We start from the raw sequence: 14,641 nt of genomic DNA on the forward strand, positions 1-14,641 counted from the left end.
CAACCCCGCTGGAGCCGTGGCCTGTACACGGCTCAGCACCCACGGCACTGCCCTACACACAGATGGCTGGACTGCTTATTGGCAGCCGAGCGTTACATTTTCACTGGTGCTCAGCAAGTGGATCAGGGGGATCCCACCCCCGCTCTGAAAACATACACTCTGTCAGTGTGCTGCAGTACTGTATCCATGTGTGCAGCCAGGTTAGTGCTGTTCAGGGTGCTATGATGTAGCATAAGCTGACGACACAGTGCTCCAGCCACACTGGATAACAAAACAGCACCTATAGTTATCCCTGGACAAATATTATTTCCAATTTGAACAGATCAAGCCTCTGGGAAACCCCAGCAGATCAACCTCCACAGCAGTCCAGCAGATGTGAGCTGGGTGGAGGGTTCAGGGAGGGGTAGTAGTCCACTTTTAGCTTGGACTGTTTAATCGGCTGGTTTGTGTTGTGGGTGTGTGAGGGTATGCTGAACTCGGTGATGATGACCTCAAATTGGCCCTAATTGAGCAGACTCATTAGTGGCTGGCTCTGTTCAAAGTTCTTTTTTTATTTTACTGTAATCGTCCAAATGGGGAGGGAGAGACAGAATGACCAACATAGAGGGAACGAAGGAGAATAAAAGACAAACAGAATAAAGAGCAGAAAGCAGGAGAGTGAAGAAAGATAAACAAAACAAAGCGAAAGAAAAAAAGGTCGAGATGAGGGAGCAGCAGAGTCGACGCCTGCTTCCTGGCAGCCTCAGCTGCGTGCACATCTGTGTGCGAAGGGTCTGAACAGACCCCCACGTGTTTGCTCAGGTCGCCTGATTGCCTTTCCTTCCTCCTCTCTCTCACACTAAAGACCCGCTGTCCTTCCTCTCACTCCAATCACCATAGCCAAGAGAGAGGGCCACTCCGACAGACACAGGGAAGCGAGAGAGGCTCCCGCATGAACTGCACCCATGACTCAGTGTTTGCCAGATACCAAATCATCACAAATGTGCCTGTTTAGAGGGCTTGAAAGAGTTTCTTGGTTAAATAAGGGTGTGAATTAGGGTTTGTGTTTGTTTGTTTTTTTCCCCAAGTGTGTGTGAGCATGTGGGTACGAACATATGTATGACTGTGTGTGACTCCGGAGCCCTTCGCTGGAGCCTGCTGTCTGGGTACAATGGTCCAGCCTGGGGCCTCAGCTCCACAAAGAGGCCTTCTCTTAACAACGCGCCATCACAGATAGAGGCGGAGCCTGACCAAAGCATTACCACGCTCAAGGGATCACAGAGCTTCCCTTGATGCATCTGATATCACTTATGATGTTAATAATCAAGCACTCTTCATTACAAGGAGAGTTCAGTCCAGTGTTGTGTGTGTGTGTGTGTGTGTGTGCGTGCGTGCGTGCGTGTGTGTGTGTCTGCAGGGTTGATAAAGAGAGACAGACCAAACTCACGAGGCAGTGACAGGTTTTACTTTAGTATTAAACTTTATTTCCTTTACTTTTTGTGAGATGGAAAAATGATAAAAACATACAGCTCAGGGACTTTTCATCTAAGATAGGTCAGTGTTTTTCTTTACGTAATAACCATGAAATTCAAATCATAACAGTTTCCATGTGTCTTTGACGAAAGCTTAAAGAGTGAAAATAAATTATCGTAGCAATAATTATAACATCAAATATAACAACAATAATAGCAATTAAGCATTTATAAACACTCTATTTACTGTGTCTTTTTTCCATAAAAGTCCATTATTAAAAACAGGTGAGCGTTGCAGTGGTGTACAATCCAGCATGTGAGGAGAGCACTGGCTTGTGGGTACTGTAGTCTGACTGGTTCTCTGGTTCTGGTACGGGTGCTGTAGCTGTGAGCCAGTCGTAAGACTTCCAGCGCTTTTGTCTGTCTGTCCACAGCAGTTGTGGACGAAAGCCCAGGGATGGACGGGGTGCACGTATCTCAGTATATAATGAGATGGTCGTGAGGTGAAAACAGCGGTTCTTTTTAAGACCTCTCGTGAGTCTCCTGTTACAGGGTCAAGGAGAGGTGGGTACCAAAGTGACTTAGTAAAAATAAGCAAAAAGAACGACAGGCGTCTCCGTTCACTCCATTCCTGCAAGCCTCAGTCACACAGAGACTCACAAACCCCCTCATCACATTAGCTCTTCAGAGTCCACTAAAGTCCTGCTCTGCAGCATCCCATCAGTGAGGTCAGGCATGATGCGACCTTCAGTCATTAAGTCCAACTGAAAGTCTCTCCCCTCCAACCACTGTACATGACGCAACAAGTCTGTTCACCTTTTCGACGCAATGTAGAGGGCCATTTAGTGTTAATGGCGATGTGGTGGCTCCTACAGGCGGAGGAGCTCTGGGTGTGGAGCGGCCTCTCAGTGAGGCTCGGCCCACACCGGCGAGCGATTGGAGTGGTGGGGGTGACCGAATGAAGGGTGAATGGGCGTGGGAGTAGGCAGCATGTGTCCAGAGTGGCTGAAGGGGGGCAGGTGACCCATGTGGGCCATGTGGCTGGTGAGGCTGGGTCCTCCGCCGAAGGGAGAGGCTTTGTCCTGCATGCACTTGGATAGCTCATCGAAGCCGTCCCCTCCTCGTTTGTTCCTCTTGGACTTACTGGACATCTTGCGGTTGCGTGTCTGGATACCTTCTTTCTTCATGGTCAGGGGTCTGTTGACCTGTGGAGAGCAGCACATTAGCTCAAGGCAAACCACACAAAAGCTTCACTGACAGTGTGAACAGCACATTATAATGGTCTGATGTTAGCTCCAGCTTGTTAACCAGCTTATAATTTAAAATATGTCACAAGCTGCATCACCAGTTAGGATTTACATGCACCTCAGCTCAATATTATGAGTTACACCAGTGTGAAATATATGCAATAAATAATGAGCAGCTGTTTTGCATATATAGCTCCATTATAAGGGAGTCAGGGGCGTTTTTGAGCTTTTGTCTAATTTAAAGCCCAACAGAACCGTCCTGGTCAATATGAATACATGGGGATGAGGGCTGGCTGGAGCTGAAAGGAGCAGCCTCAGACAAATCCTCATCAGTGTAACCGACGCCGTTACACTGAATGACAGTCCCACCCTGCAGCCTCTCCGGGGAGTAACGCCCCCCATTGAAACAACGATGGATTAATAAAAAAAGACGACCGGTGGGTTCTGCCCGACAGGGTGAGCAGGCTTTGCCTCCACACTCTCACAGTTTCTCTGCTTCTAAATCGATACGAGCTGTCCGCCCACTTGACCAGTTAACGACCAGCACCCTCCCTCCCTCCCCCAAAACAAACGCACTTGACTTGTTTTTTGTCTTTTTTTCAGGATACTTACATTGTGCAGTTTAAAGTAAAGGCCGCAGGCGTTACACACCGGGTCCCCGTTCCCGTTGCGCCTCCACAGGGTGGTGGTGGTGGTCTGGCAGTTTGCACAGCAGGTGCCTGCGCGTCTAGCTGCGGACTGAAGGAAGCAGAGAAAAATACATCATGAATAATGACCCATTCACGTGTTGTGCAGAGAGGTCAGCGCGGACACCGAGCTGCGCAAAAACAACACTAAACATCACCTACGAGGCTAATCATGTAACATTTGTGTCACTGAAGCCACAGCTTTAACATTGCATGTTATGAATGTCAGATTTCAAAACATGAACGTTTTCTTAAAATAGACTTCGGCACGTGGAACTTCGTGAGGTTTCTACTTTGACCGCAGCACCATGTGCAGAGAGGCATCAAAAGAAGCGACACTCAGACTGGAAAAATTACTTAACTCCTCTATTAAATCAATTGCATGTAAGCAGACCGCTACAACCATGATCAAATTTTCTAATTTGCGCAATAAGATATGGGGATATTTTTATGGAGAATGCCTGATGCGGTGCACGCCTTCCGGTAATTATCATATTTAATGAATTAAAAATGAGTACACTGGTATTAACAGGTTATAAAGCAGGACTTGTGTAAACCCTCTATTTATCCTGATCCAGGGAAACTGGACTACAAAGTCATGTAAGACCCAGTGTCCTGCCTGGCAATGTGCTCCTGCGTCCATTGCGGATCAATTCTTCACACATAATAAGAAACATTAGCTTTACATGCAAGAACCCCGCGGCCCTGTGCTGTGCAGGCAGCATCCAGGTTTTTCTTTTAATTAATTTCAGGTGCGCTCGTTGCTGTTGACCCGGAGAGCCTCAGTAACTCTGGTCATTTTTTATTTTTTTCGCGAAATAAAAAAAAAAAAAAAAATGGAGTCTATCTTTTTAAAATAAAAAGCCGCTGCGCGTTGAGGCTGGAGCACAGAGAATGACAAACAAGAGAAGAACATAAATCCATTTATTTTCCAATCCCCGCCCCTCACGCTCTGTCTCTTCACACATAAGCGGCTCCTCCAGTGTTGTGATAATCTCTTTACAGTATATGTCAGTCTGGCCATAGAGAATGCAGCGCGCTGGTTGAAGGCGGAAACAGCCGGGAGCCTGACTTCCTTATCTGGGCCGGGCAGATATCCGGATAGGAAACAACTGGATGCCCCTTTGAACACAACTCTGAAAAACACTTGAGCTGAAAATGCAAAAAGCTGCAGCCACATGGGCCGACCCCAGTGGAAAATGTAATGGGACTTTTCACGAGGAGGGACGAGACGTGGAGGTGGTCAAGGAACGACCCGAAAAAATATCACCAGAAAATACATCATAAAGACTTTAGTGTTGAAACAAAAAAAAAGCCAATCCAAAAATATCTTGAAGATCTTCTGATAGCGGACGATTTATTTGCAAGCCAAATTACCAGCTAATGTTAATGAAGACCATTAGACCCGGGCTACAGCCTGCGCAATCATAATTAGCCTGGGTAAATGAGATAGCACAGACCCCTTTTTATTAAAGGGAAAAGGTTAGACTAGGCAGCACTACACTACCAAAAAACTAATTTAATTTTTAGTGTTAAAGCTAGTGTTAAATTAATTCCTAATCTAGCCACTACTTTTTATTTTTATTATAATTATTAATTGTAGTTGTGTGTGTTGTGTTGTGTTGTTATTTATTTCTGCCAGTCACTATCTTATAATGCTTATTTTTATTTCTACTATTAACGAACCATTAACAGAGAAAATAGTTTTAATTTACACAAACTTATTGTTTTTCGTGGCTATTTCTGAATTTTTAGACAAAGAAGTGCCTTGATGTGTTTGTTTGTTGACAAATTAACCCCTCACACACAAAATAAAAATTAAACTGTTATTTCTGCAGTTATAGTAAAATAGCAAACCTTAAACAAATAATGATAGATAGATAGATAGATAGATAGATAGATAGATAGATAGATAGATAGATAGATCATTTAAATACTTTAATTTATGCAATCCTTAGAAGGAGTTAAATCATGACACAGATAAATGTGTCCAGCTTTAGAAGGGTTAATGTCAGAAGTGTCTGTGCAGCTCTGCAGCAGTGCTACATCCAACACAAGAATGTCAGGCTACATGTCCACGCTGCTTTTCATTTACTCAAGCATGGTGTTAACTAAAGCAGCATGGGCATTGGTATCAGTAACAGTATCAGAAGTACCAGCAATAATGATAGCAGGAACAATGGCAATAGTAGCAGTTTTGTAACAGGCCATGAAGGCGGATCATCAGGGGGTGAGAGGGACAAACAATTCCAGGAAGATCATAGGGAAAATATAACTTTCCTGGAATTGTGCTGCCGGCCTGTGCTTTGTGCATATTTGGGTGCCTTCTCTCAAAGTGTTGCTGTGCAGTAAGAAGTAGGACTCACCAGTCTGCGTTTGGGCTTGATAAGCGGTCGGTTTTGGCCATTCATCTTGTGGTACAGTCCGCAGGCATTGCACAAGTAGTGGCCGGTACCATCCCGTCGCCACAGAGGGGTGGAGGTGGCACCGCAGTTTACACATTCACGGCCCTCTGCATATAGTTCAAGAGGGGAAGAGGAGAAAAAAATTTATATAATTAAAAAATTCACACTCTGTCAGATGCAACACATAGCAGCTGTCCAGCTCAGTATGTAATATGAAGTCAAAATCTGTCTCATATCAGGGTGCAGGTGTGTGCACGGCTGTCATGGACACAGACACCTCTATGTAAACCGATCCAGAGTGGGGAGGCCGGAGACAGCCAGAACATGTCCAGAGGTGTCCAACAAGAAGACTGAGACACACCATCAAATTAGAACTACATTATTCATCGTCTCAGTGGGCACCGATGAGAGGAAACATAAGTGTGTGGTGTTGGTATTAAATGTGGCGAACAGTGTTGCAGCCTTTTAATGACAAGCTTGCATGCCAGTTGGCGTCAGTTAATAACATAGTAATCAATCTAGCATTATTTTGATCCTATTAGCCTTAAAGTGTGACTGAGTCTGAAATCGACTTCCTTGTGCTCTTCTATACAAAAAAACCCTGCTTTTTAACTTATTCCCACACGCTCTCCTCGCCCTTTCAGGTTTGACTGACTTCAAACAGCCTGTTGCTAAACCGACCGATTCATTTAATTCAAGTATCCCTCTCTCCCTAGAGCATCATCTCATTATTCCTGTTATAATGCCAGCGACACCCACAGTCCCACCCTCGCTCCACAATGGAATCTGACCTGAGCAAAAAGCTATGTTCCTTTTGAAATGCACCTCGCCGCATTTTTTTGTACCTCCCTTTCTCTTCCTCTTAAGCGTTTCGCAATGCAGCGACCACATTAAAGCGAGCTCATTAACACTTAAAATATTCACCAACAATGACTGATACATTCCGTCTTATGCAATGTTTGGTGTTGAAATAAGAAGAAATGGGAAGCTTGATGTGAAAGGTATGTTAGAGAGGAGGTGGAGGTCTGGTTTTGAGGCTGGTTCAGCAGGAAGCCACACTACTGTAAGGTATATGTGCTGACAGCTGAAATGTCATTGTGGCATTTGGTACAACAATCAATCAGCATTACTGGCACTGGACACCAACTTTGATAGATAAGAGGCTTTTTAATGCCGGAGCTGATATGTTTGTGTTACTGATTCAGGCCCAGTCTGGCCAGCTTCTTTTAAATGTCACAGTATAACATTTCTCTGCTACAACAGCAGCTCACATTCACTCAGATTATCAGCCACTGAGCGTTCCCCAGGTGTAGTAAAAAAAAAAGACAATGGATAACAATACGGATAATTACACGACTACATTTGGAGCAAACTTGTTAACAGCCTACAATGTTTTTTGTTGTCATTTTTTTGTCCATTAATTCAAAGTACAACAGCTGGAACAATGTAGGGAAATTACAGAGCCATTACCAGACTGGGTTGTTTTTCAAATGTCTGCACATTAATGTCAGACATAAAGTCTAAATATCACTCCCAGCACATGCAGTCTATTGAATCAGCTGCTTGTCCAGACATTCAATTAATAGACTGCCTTTTATTATAAACAATTTTGAGTACAACCAATTATGTGTTTTTTCCAGTCTTCTCCAAACTTTGAGATGATGCATTCAGCTTAATGGTTTCATGAAACAGACTTTCATCTGCACATAGAGGCAGATCTACCGTGTTGCCTCCACTTCGTGTCGGTGCAGTGGGCCAAGGCCATGCTTAAAAACACAAACAGCAGGGCTCTGTCGCCTGTGCTTTGTTAGTACTGGGGAGAGCTGTGGGAGGGGTGGAGGTCGTGATTTGTTCACTTGGAGGTATACAGGATATGGCAGGAGCCAGGGCGTCGTGACTCCTTCATTTTTTAAGTGCAATAAAGGCCACGTTCAAAAGAAAACAAGCCAATGGCACGAAGAAGAAGTCAGGTGACTGTTGAATGAGTCGATGTAATGTTCTTGTGAAAATGGTGGAACAATATTTAAACTAAAATCGCGTTTAATTTTCCTCCAAATCAACAAAAAAATAAAGACATAGCCTCTATGAATTATTGATTATATTTAATTAGGTTTAATCCCACTTTCCATTATTTGAAGTTTCCATTAATCGGACGCGTAATGGCCCTGGCTCTGCATTTGGTAAATAGTTGACCCCGATTAGTGTGATGAGTTTCATTTAAAGTTGGAGCCCGTTTAAGTGGAGGAGCTTACAAGTGGCGAGGAGTGCGATGGGACAAAGATAAGAGCTGTCAGCTTTTGAGTGGCAATGATCACGCTTTTGGAGAGTTAACCCGCCAGAGCAACAAGTTCCACTTTAAGAACTGGGTCAGCGCGAGACAGAGCTGGCATTGAAAATTAATAAAAACTAAATGAAACACTTGCGTAATTTTTTTCCCGTTGAAGTTTGTTATAAAGTTTCCACAGACTTATATAAACGAAATATAAGACAATAGCAGGGTATGATAATATTACTATATGAAACATTTATCAACTGATAATGGGTGAGCTATAGTGTGTAACGCTTCATCGCTCAGCTACATAAACCACAACCTTTTAATTAGGCCTTATCAGTGTCATCTGCAATATGAGGGAGAAACACACGTGGACTCACCTGAGCTCGACCTGGCTTTGCTTTTGCATTTGGGTGTAAAGCTGGAGGAGGACCCGCCGAGCAGGCTGCCGGGGTGGAAGAGACTGCCGCCGTACTCGTGAGGAGGCAGGGAGTAGGCCGGGTAGGTCGGGATGGGATGGTGCGTGGCCGGGCCCTGGCCGTTCATCGAGGCCAGACCGCTGCGCAGCGGACTACAGCTCTCCATTTTCATCCCGTCCGCCAGCGACACTTGGTACTTGATCGACTCCTTCTCGTCCATTCTGGTCGAGGTGGAGGTGGGAGAGGTAGGGCCGGGGTCCGGGGACACGTCTTTCGGAGGGGTAGGGGGGAAGCTGTAAAGGTGCGGGCTGGAGTGGGACGCCGGAGTGAGCGACGACACCGGGGCCGTGCCGGTGCTGCTGCTGCAGGGGTAGCCGGAGCCGGTGGTGTGCAGGCTGGGTTTGCTGAAGTGGCTTACCGCCCATGCGTTGTGGTGGTGGGCTGCGGACAGGGCTGCTTTCCCGGGGTCCAGCCAGGGAATACCGGGGCTGTGGATGAGGTGTGGTCGGCAAACCTGGTTCCCAGTGAGGCGAGCTGGAACCCAAAACAATGCTTTTGATATATTTAAACTTTTCTTGACACAACAGCCTGCGCAAAACATCAAGTCCTTACCTGTGAAATACTCAGAATTACTCGAGTCCGACATTTAGCTCCAGATGCAGATTAAATAGTTAATTTAAATTAATAGATGTTGTTTCTCAATTATCCAAAAATGTTGTCCATGAATGACAGCAGCTTCTTGTCTTATTAAGACAGAGGCTCTAAAGGCCTGCTGACCGCTGGAAACACACCTAAAGTAGCTTATCGTCGGCCCAGTATCTTTTCATCGGCTGCAGCTCTCGGACTAAAGATTGTTATTAGTAAATTTGCGGTTTTTATTTTATATCCGGGAAGTGCCTCTCTCTCCCCCCCTCTCTCTCTCTCTCTCCCCCCTCTCTCTCTCTCCCTCCAGAAACCCCTGCCCCAACACTGAGGGGTTAAATGACATACTTCCCTTTCCTCTCGCTGTCATTTGCTAGAAATTCCTTTTATGTTGCTCAAACGTCCTAGAAAAGTCGAGACGAACTTTTTACGCACATCACTACACATTGCAAGAATTATTAAGCTCATAGTTTCTGTAGCTTCCTTAATTAATAGACCTATTCCACACACACAGACAACACACATATATATATACACACACATAATGCACGCTCTGTTTGATCATTTTCACCTATATAAAAACATAAATAATGCCTTAATAAAATGCCAATTTTCCCAAACATGTTTCGTTTCTCAGATCTCATCACACTCGAGCGCATCTTACCGTGTGCTTGGCTGTATGTGACCCTTGCCCGGGAGTTGGTGTAGTAAGGGTTCCCTTGAGAGTCCAAGTGGTTCAGAAACATGTCAACCTCGTCCTGGGGCAGTAAAGGCGCCATGGGCTCCATGTAGTTGTGGCTCAGACTGTGGTGGTGAGAGTCCGGGTGCTGGCCGTTCAGCACTGCGTGATGGTGGGCCATCCATCGAGACTGATCGGCCGCTGCGACCTCCATGGCTGAGCTGTGATCGTCTCTGCTTTCCCTCTGAAGGCGTCTCTGTCTGTCGAGCTACTTTTAGGCTATGTTTACCTCCGAGGTAAAGGGAGTTAAATCCTCCTTACAATATAGTTCCTGAGCCGTGAAAGTCTCGCCTGTTTATTTACTTCAGAAATAGAATCCTTAAATAAGCCGGTCTCCTGTTTCTCCTCAGTTTTGCCTGCAATGAGACGAAAACAAAATGTTAGTTCATAAACAACATGACCGCTCACCCCCTCTTACCATGCAAAGTTGAGACTTCCTCTGTATTTGATCTAATCATCACAGTTAACATGATATAATAATCTGTGCGCACATTACGCTCCTAGTGACTAAAGCCCGAAAACAAAGTAGTGCACAGCTGATTCAGTGTCGAAGCGCTGCGTCCCTCCTCCGCGTAAAGTAAACATAAAAACACAAATGTCTCATCTGGATACCTGTTGCAATTTCGATCAGCTGACGGCACATAGAGCTCGGTGTGATGTGTAAACCTCCTGATCCATGCAGTGCTCAGGCTCATTAATGAGATGTGGCGCAGACTGATGCGGCTGGCGCCAGTAAATTCCCATATCAAGCCACGTGGGGCGGGGCCTCGCTCTGAGCCAATCACAGTCAGCCCCGGCCGCAATTGGCTCGCTGCATCCCTGCTCTCCTTCTTTCAATTTCCATTTTCTCTGCACCGAAAAACTAAAAGACTTATCAATCAGCAGGGTAATTTCTCGGGGGTCTTTCTCTCTCATGAAGCTCACACTGAATGAGCAATCGGGCCCTGATAATCTGCTTTTTTAGCGGCAGTTATAAGCCTAAAGACAGACATCTAACATGAAGGGAAATTCACTCTGCACAATACGTGGCTTACTATTATAATGATTGTGGACAGAGAAGCTGTTGTACGTCGCTTTCGCCTGTATGAACTCATCTGCAGAAATATTTTAAAAAATATAAACGACCAGAGACACATTTTCAAACCTTTTTTCTGTCTTTAACAATTAAAGTTTCTGGCGGAGCTTTGTAATCACCAACAATAATTGTAGGTTTTGTTTTTCGCATACTGCTGTTATGTAAATAAACAGCGTTTTCAGCACCTCTAAAACCAACAGAGGAGGAGTCGATTTATGACCCCGAAATTGGCCCCATTGTTGGGAGCGCCTAATTGTCTTTAATTACTGGCAGGGCATTCCTCTTGTGAAAACAGTGGTTTTGTCTCGGGGACAGGGCAATCAAACACAGTTTGCATACTAATGGCGCCTCTTTCTCAATTGGTGGCACCAGGGATGGGCGCAAGGCCTCACCTGAGAATACCAGTTGGTGATCATCAAAGTGTCTCCAAACGCCCTCATTTAAAAAAAACACAATACAAATTTAAAAAAACCTAAACAAAGGCGTGTTGATGTGTTGTTTTTTATTATTGTTATCAATAATATTGTTGCCTTGTAGAATTTGCAGGTAATTATCTGCCAGTGTGGGTTAAGAAAAAAGGCTATTATGGTGGATAGCGTTTAGGGCAAAATAAAAGTTAAGAATTTCTAATCCAATCATATTATTTTCTATTATATTCTGTTCTATTCACATCTAATTGCAGAATTAGCAGCAGTACGTGCGTAAAAAGATTACCTCGTGCGCGCAAATCCACGCATTGGTGTGTGTGTGTGTGTGTGTGTGTATGTTTGTGATTGACAGGGAATAATTGGTCGGAGCCTAGACTGGCCGCCACGCTGACGCCTGCTCCTGACGTCACAGATCACAGGGTTGCAGGGTGTCTCACGTGAAGCTTCTGATACCTGGGCAAATTGTCTGCAGGTAAAATGAACTGCCCTCATAACTCCGATGACACGGCATCCTCCACGGTTCAGGTCATTAGGGCGACAAGCATGCTCTGATCTGATGTTATACCTGCTGGGTAAGTGTGTGTTTAGGTGTGTGTGTGTGTGTGTGTGTGTGTGTGTGTGTGTGTGTGTGTGTGTGTGTGTGTGTGTGTGTGTGTGTGTGTCAGTCATCAGTCATTAAATCAGTGGCATGTTGCCAGCGGTGGTGGGTTGATGAGCTCAGCCCTTTGAGCTTGTCAACTCCTAAAATCAACAAATTAGTGCATGTGGGGCAGCAGAGAGGAGAAGAGGAGCAGCCACCTGAATTACTGAGATTCCAGTGAGGAGAAGGAGCTCAGATGGAGTGAGAAGGTGCTCACCTTTAACATGCCCTTTTATAAATATTGTACTATAATGCACAATGAACGAATCATCAACCACACACTATTTTTATGTTTAATAAAAAGAAGCGATTTCATGCTTTAGAATAAATGCTGCTTGAATCTGAAACAACAAGGACTGCCTCTGTCTGAGCATGAATGATGACCAGTGATGCTTTTCTTCTGAAAGGACTTTTTTTCCCCCAAGCATGTCTCCATAGCCTGCAGTGGTCAGCCTTGCATGTGTTTCTGGCTGTGCTCACCACTGGGCCTTGGAGAGAGGGTCAGGCCCAGGCTAGCTGCTGCAGCATGCCCATTGTTGTTTGCATGTTTGCCAAATGGATTACTCAGCAGGATTTAGCCCTCTGTAATTTATACCTTCATTAATCCCATTTGTATCTGTGCTGGAACAAAAGATGTGACGGAGGTGTTAGTGGAGAGTGTGGTGGTGGGGAAGGAGGGGTGCTGCCGTTGCTTTCCCTCTGTCTTTCTCAAGGACACGGCAGTATTGTTTCACCATGCAGGGATGCTATCCCAGACTGGAGAACACTATCCCTCTCACAACACCTCCTGTGCTGGGTGAGAACTGTGAGCAACAACTGTATCGCCGTGCAGCCACAGCGGCTAATGAACAACAAGATTATCATTCCGATCCATGCTGTTATTAAATGGGATTGGCTTTATCTACCTGTTTGTTCCCATTGGGCACGGTCATCCATCATTATCCAGAGTGGAGGTGTGTGGCTGTGCGAATGTGTGTGTGTGTGTGTGTTCTTTTTTTTTTTTTGGGAGGGGTGGGGTAGGGGGGAGTGTGAAGAGCCACAGTGGGGCTTGTGAAGATAAGCAGAGCCAGAGAGAAGAGAATGACACAAACCAGCTGAAGCATTATTGTCCCCTTTACTCACGGCTAATTAGATCGAGCCAGGGCACTGGGGGGCTTTATAGACACAAGCACCCAGACACAAGACCATAAAACTGCTGGGAGAGGGGCCTGGATGCTGCGATGAGAGCAGCACTCGCTCCCCATTTATGCAGTTTGAGCTGAGAATAATAACATTTCAGGATAGAGCAGCACCAAACACACCAACTGCACTCAAGATGATTCTGAGGTTTATAGGCAAAACCTCTCAGCTATAAAAGGAAAGTCTGATTAAAAAAAAAGATAGTTTGATTAAAAAAAAAAGTGCCAGCAGTGTTAAAATCTGTTCATTCATTCAGTCACTCATTCATTAAAAATACACAGGTTTCTTTCTTACTCCCACTCCTTTAATCTATCTGTATGCAGTTTACACACACACACACACACAGAGAGAGAGAGAGAGAGAGAGAGAAAATGAGAGAGCTTCACACACTCATTTAATGTTATTTGAATCATGCACACACACCCCAAACATTAAAGCATCCAGCAGACAACAGCAGCACATGCAGGTAAGAGAGAGAGAGGTGGAGGGAGAGGTTGGTGTAAAAGGTGCCATGTATTCACTCCAGCTCCTGCATGCCTGTGGAGACCCCGGCCCGCCCCTGTCTCTGCTCCACCATTGTGCCCATGTGATTGCTCTCTCTGCTGATGAAAGACTTTTTGCTCGAGTCATTATGCGTTTTTAAAGCGTGACAATTGAATACTTTTGTCGTCACTAATATCACGCTGATGATACACTAATCCATTTCGCGATCGGGGATTTTTCCCTTCTTCCCAGGAATGGGAACACCTTGCCCACGGCAGCATGAACTGGACTACATTAATCACAACTGAGTATTTATGTGAACGCGTGAATTTTTCGAAAATTTCGAAATATTGTACGTCTCCTGTGCGCAGTATTATTACTGCTATGTGCGTAAATTATAATTTTCTTTTGTCCTATTTTTTTGTTTGCTCATTTATATATATATATTTAAAAAAAAAGATAATAGAGGCCTAAAAAGGAATGTGAATAAAAGAAAAATATCTAATGCTGCATCTTTACAGTGTACAAGACTGAATACTGGTGTGTTTTACACGTTTGATTCACTATTGTGCCGCTTGTCAGATGTCATGGAGGTTATACAGTTAATAATAAACAACCGTGACGAGCTAAGGCTGAATATGAAGGTGAATATAAACAGAAATAATGAAGAAAGACAACAAATCTTATTCCTTAACAGACACGAACGATTTAGATCAAGAAATGTTGCAGAAAAATAACCTTTTTCCCCTTCATTAATGTTAATAACGCCCGATAAGCAGAATTATTAACAATTATTACAACCTATGCTATCTGTAGCCTATTTTGGTGCGTATTATTATTATTTTTTAAACATTTTACAAAGCATATTTAAAAATGGGAGATAGTGTAAAAATATCAATAATTCACTTACCTGCTCCAGAGTGGCTGCGCTTTCGTCAAACCAGAGAAAGTGGCTCCATCGGGTTCACCGCACAC

The 14,641-nt window shown here is 44.5% G+C and overlaps 1 protein-coding gene across 2 annotated transcripts; it reads right to left on the bottom strand.

Annotated features, from left to right (window-relative positions):
- Positions 1-1,440: 1,440 nt before the first annotated feature.
- gata2a (GATA binding protein 2a) lies at positions 1,441-14,641 on the bottom strand. Of its 2 annotated transcripts, none has more exons than XM_073469285.1 (6): positions 14,577-14,641; positions 9,787-10,217; positions 8,442-9,014; positions 5,751-5,896; positions 3,311-3,436; positions 1,441-2,656 (listed from the first exon to the last, which is right to left on the bottom strand). In XM_073469285.1, exons 2-6 carry the CDS (start codon positions 10,013-10,015, stop codon positions 2,357-2,359), a joined length of 1,374 nt encoding a protein of 457 aa, XP_073325386.1. In that variant the 5' UTR covers positions 10,016-10,217; positions 14,577-14,641; the 3' UTR covers positions 1,441-2,356. The 2 variants fall into 2 exon arrangements, with proteins under 2 accessions (XP_073325386.1, XP_073325385.1); XM_073469284.1 differs by lacking the exon at positions 14,577-14,641 and adding an exon at positions 10,474-10,540.

The sequence above is a fragment of the Pagrus major genome, chromosome 6 (assembly GCF_040436345.1).
Source record: "Pagrus major chromosome 6, Pma_NU_1.0".
Taxonomy (NCBI): Eukaryota; Metazoa; Chordata; class Actinopteri; order Spariformes; family Sparidae; genus Pagrus; species Pagrus major.

What these genes read in the sequence shown, in the direction of transcription:
- gata2a (XM_073469285.1), bottom strand. Translation starts at nt 10,015, where the DNA reads ATGGAGGTCGCAGCGGCCGATCAGTCTCGATGGATGGCCCACCATCAC. An exon ending in CACATACAGCCAAGCACACG is followed by an intron (nt 9,015 to 9,786) that starts GTAAGATGCGCT and finishes TTTGGGTTCCAG; the next exon opens with CTCGCCTCACTGGGAACCAG. An exon ending in TTTACTTTAAACTGCACAAT is followed by an intron (nt 2,657 to 3,310) that starts GTAAGTATCCTG and finishes TGCTCTCCACAG; the next exon opens with GTCAACAGACCCCTGACCAT.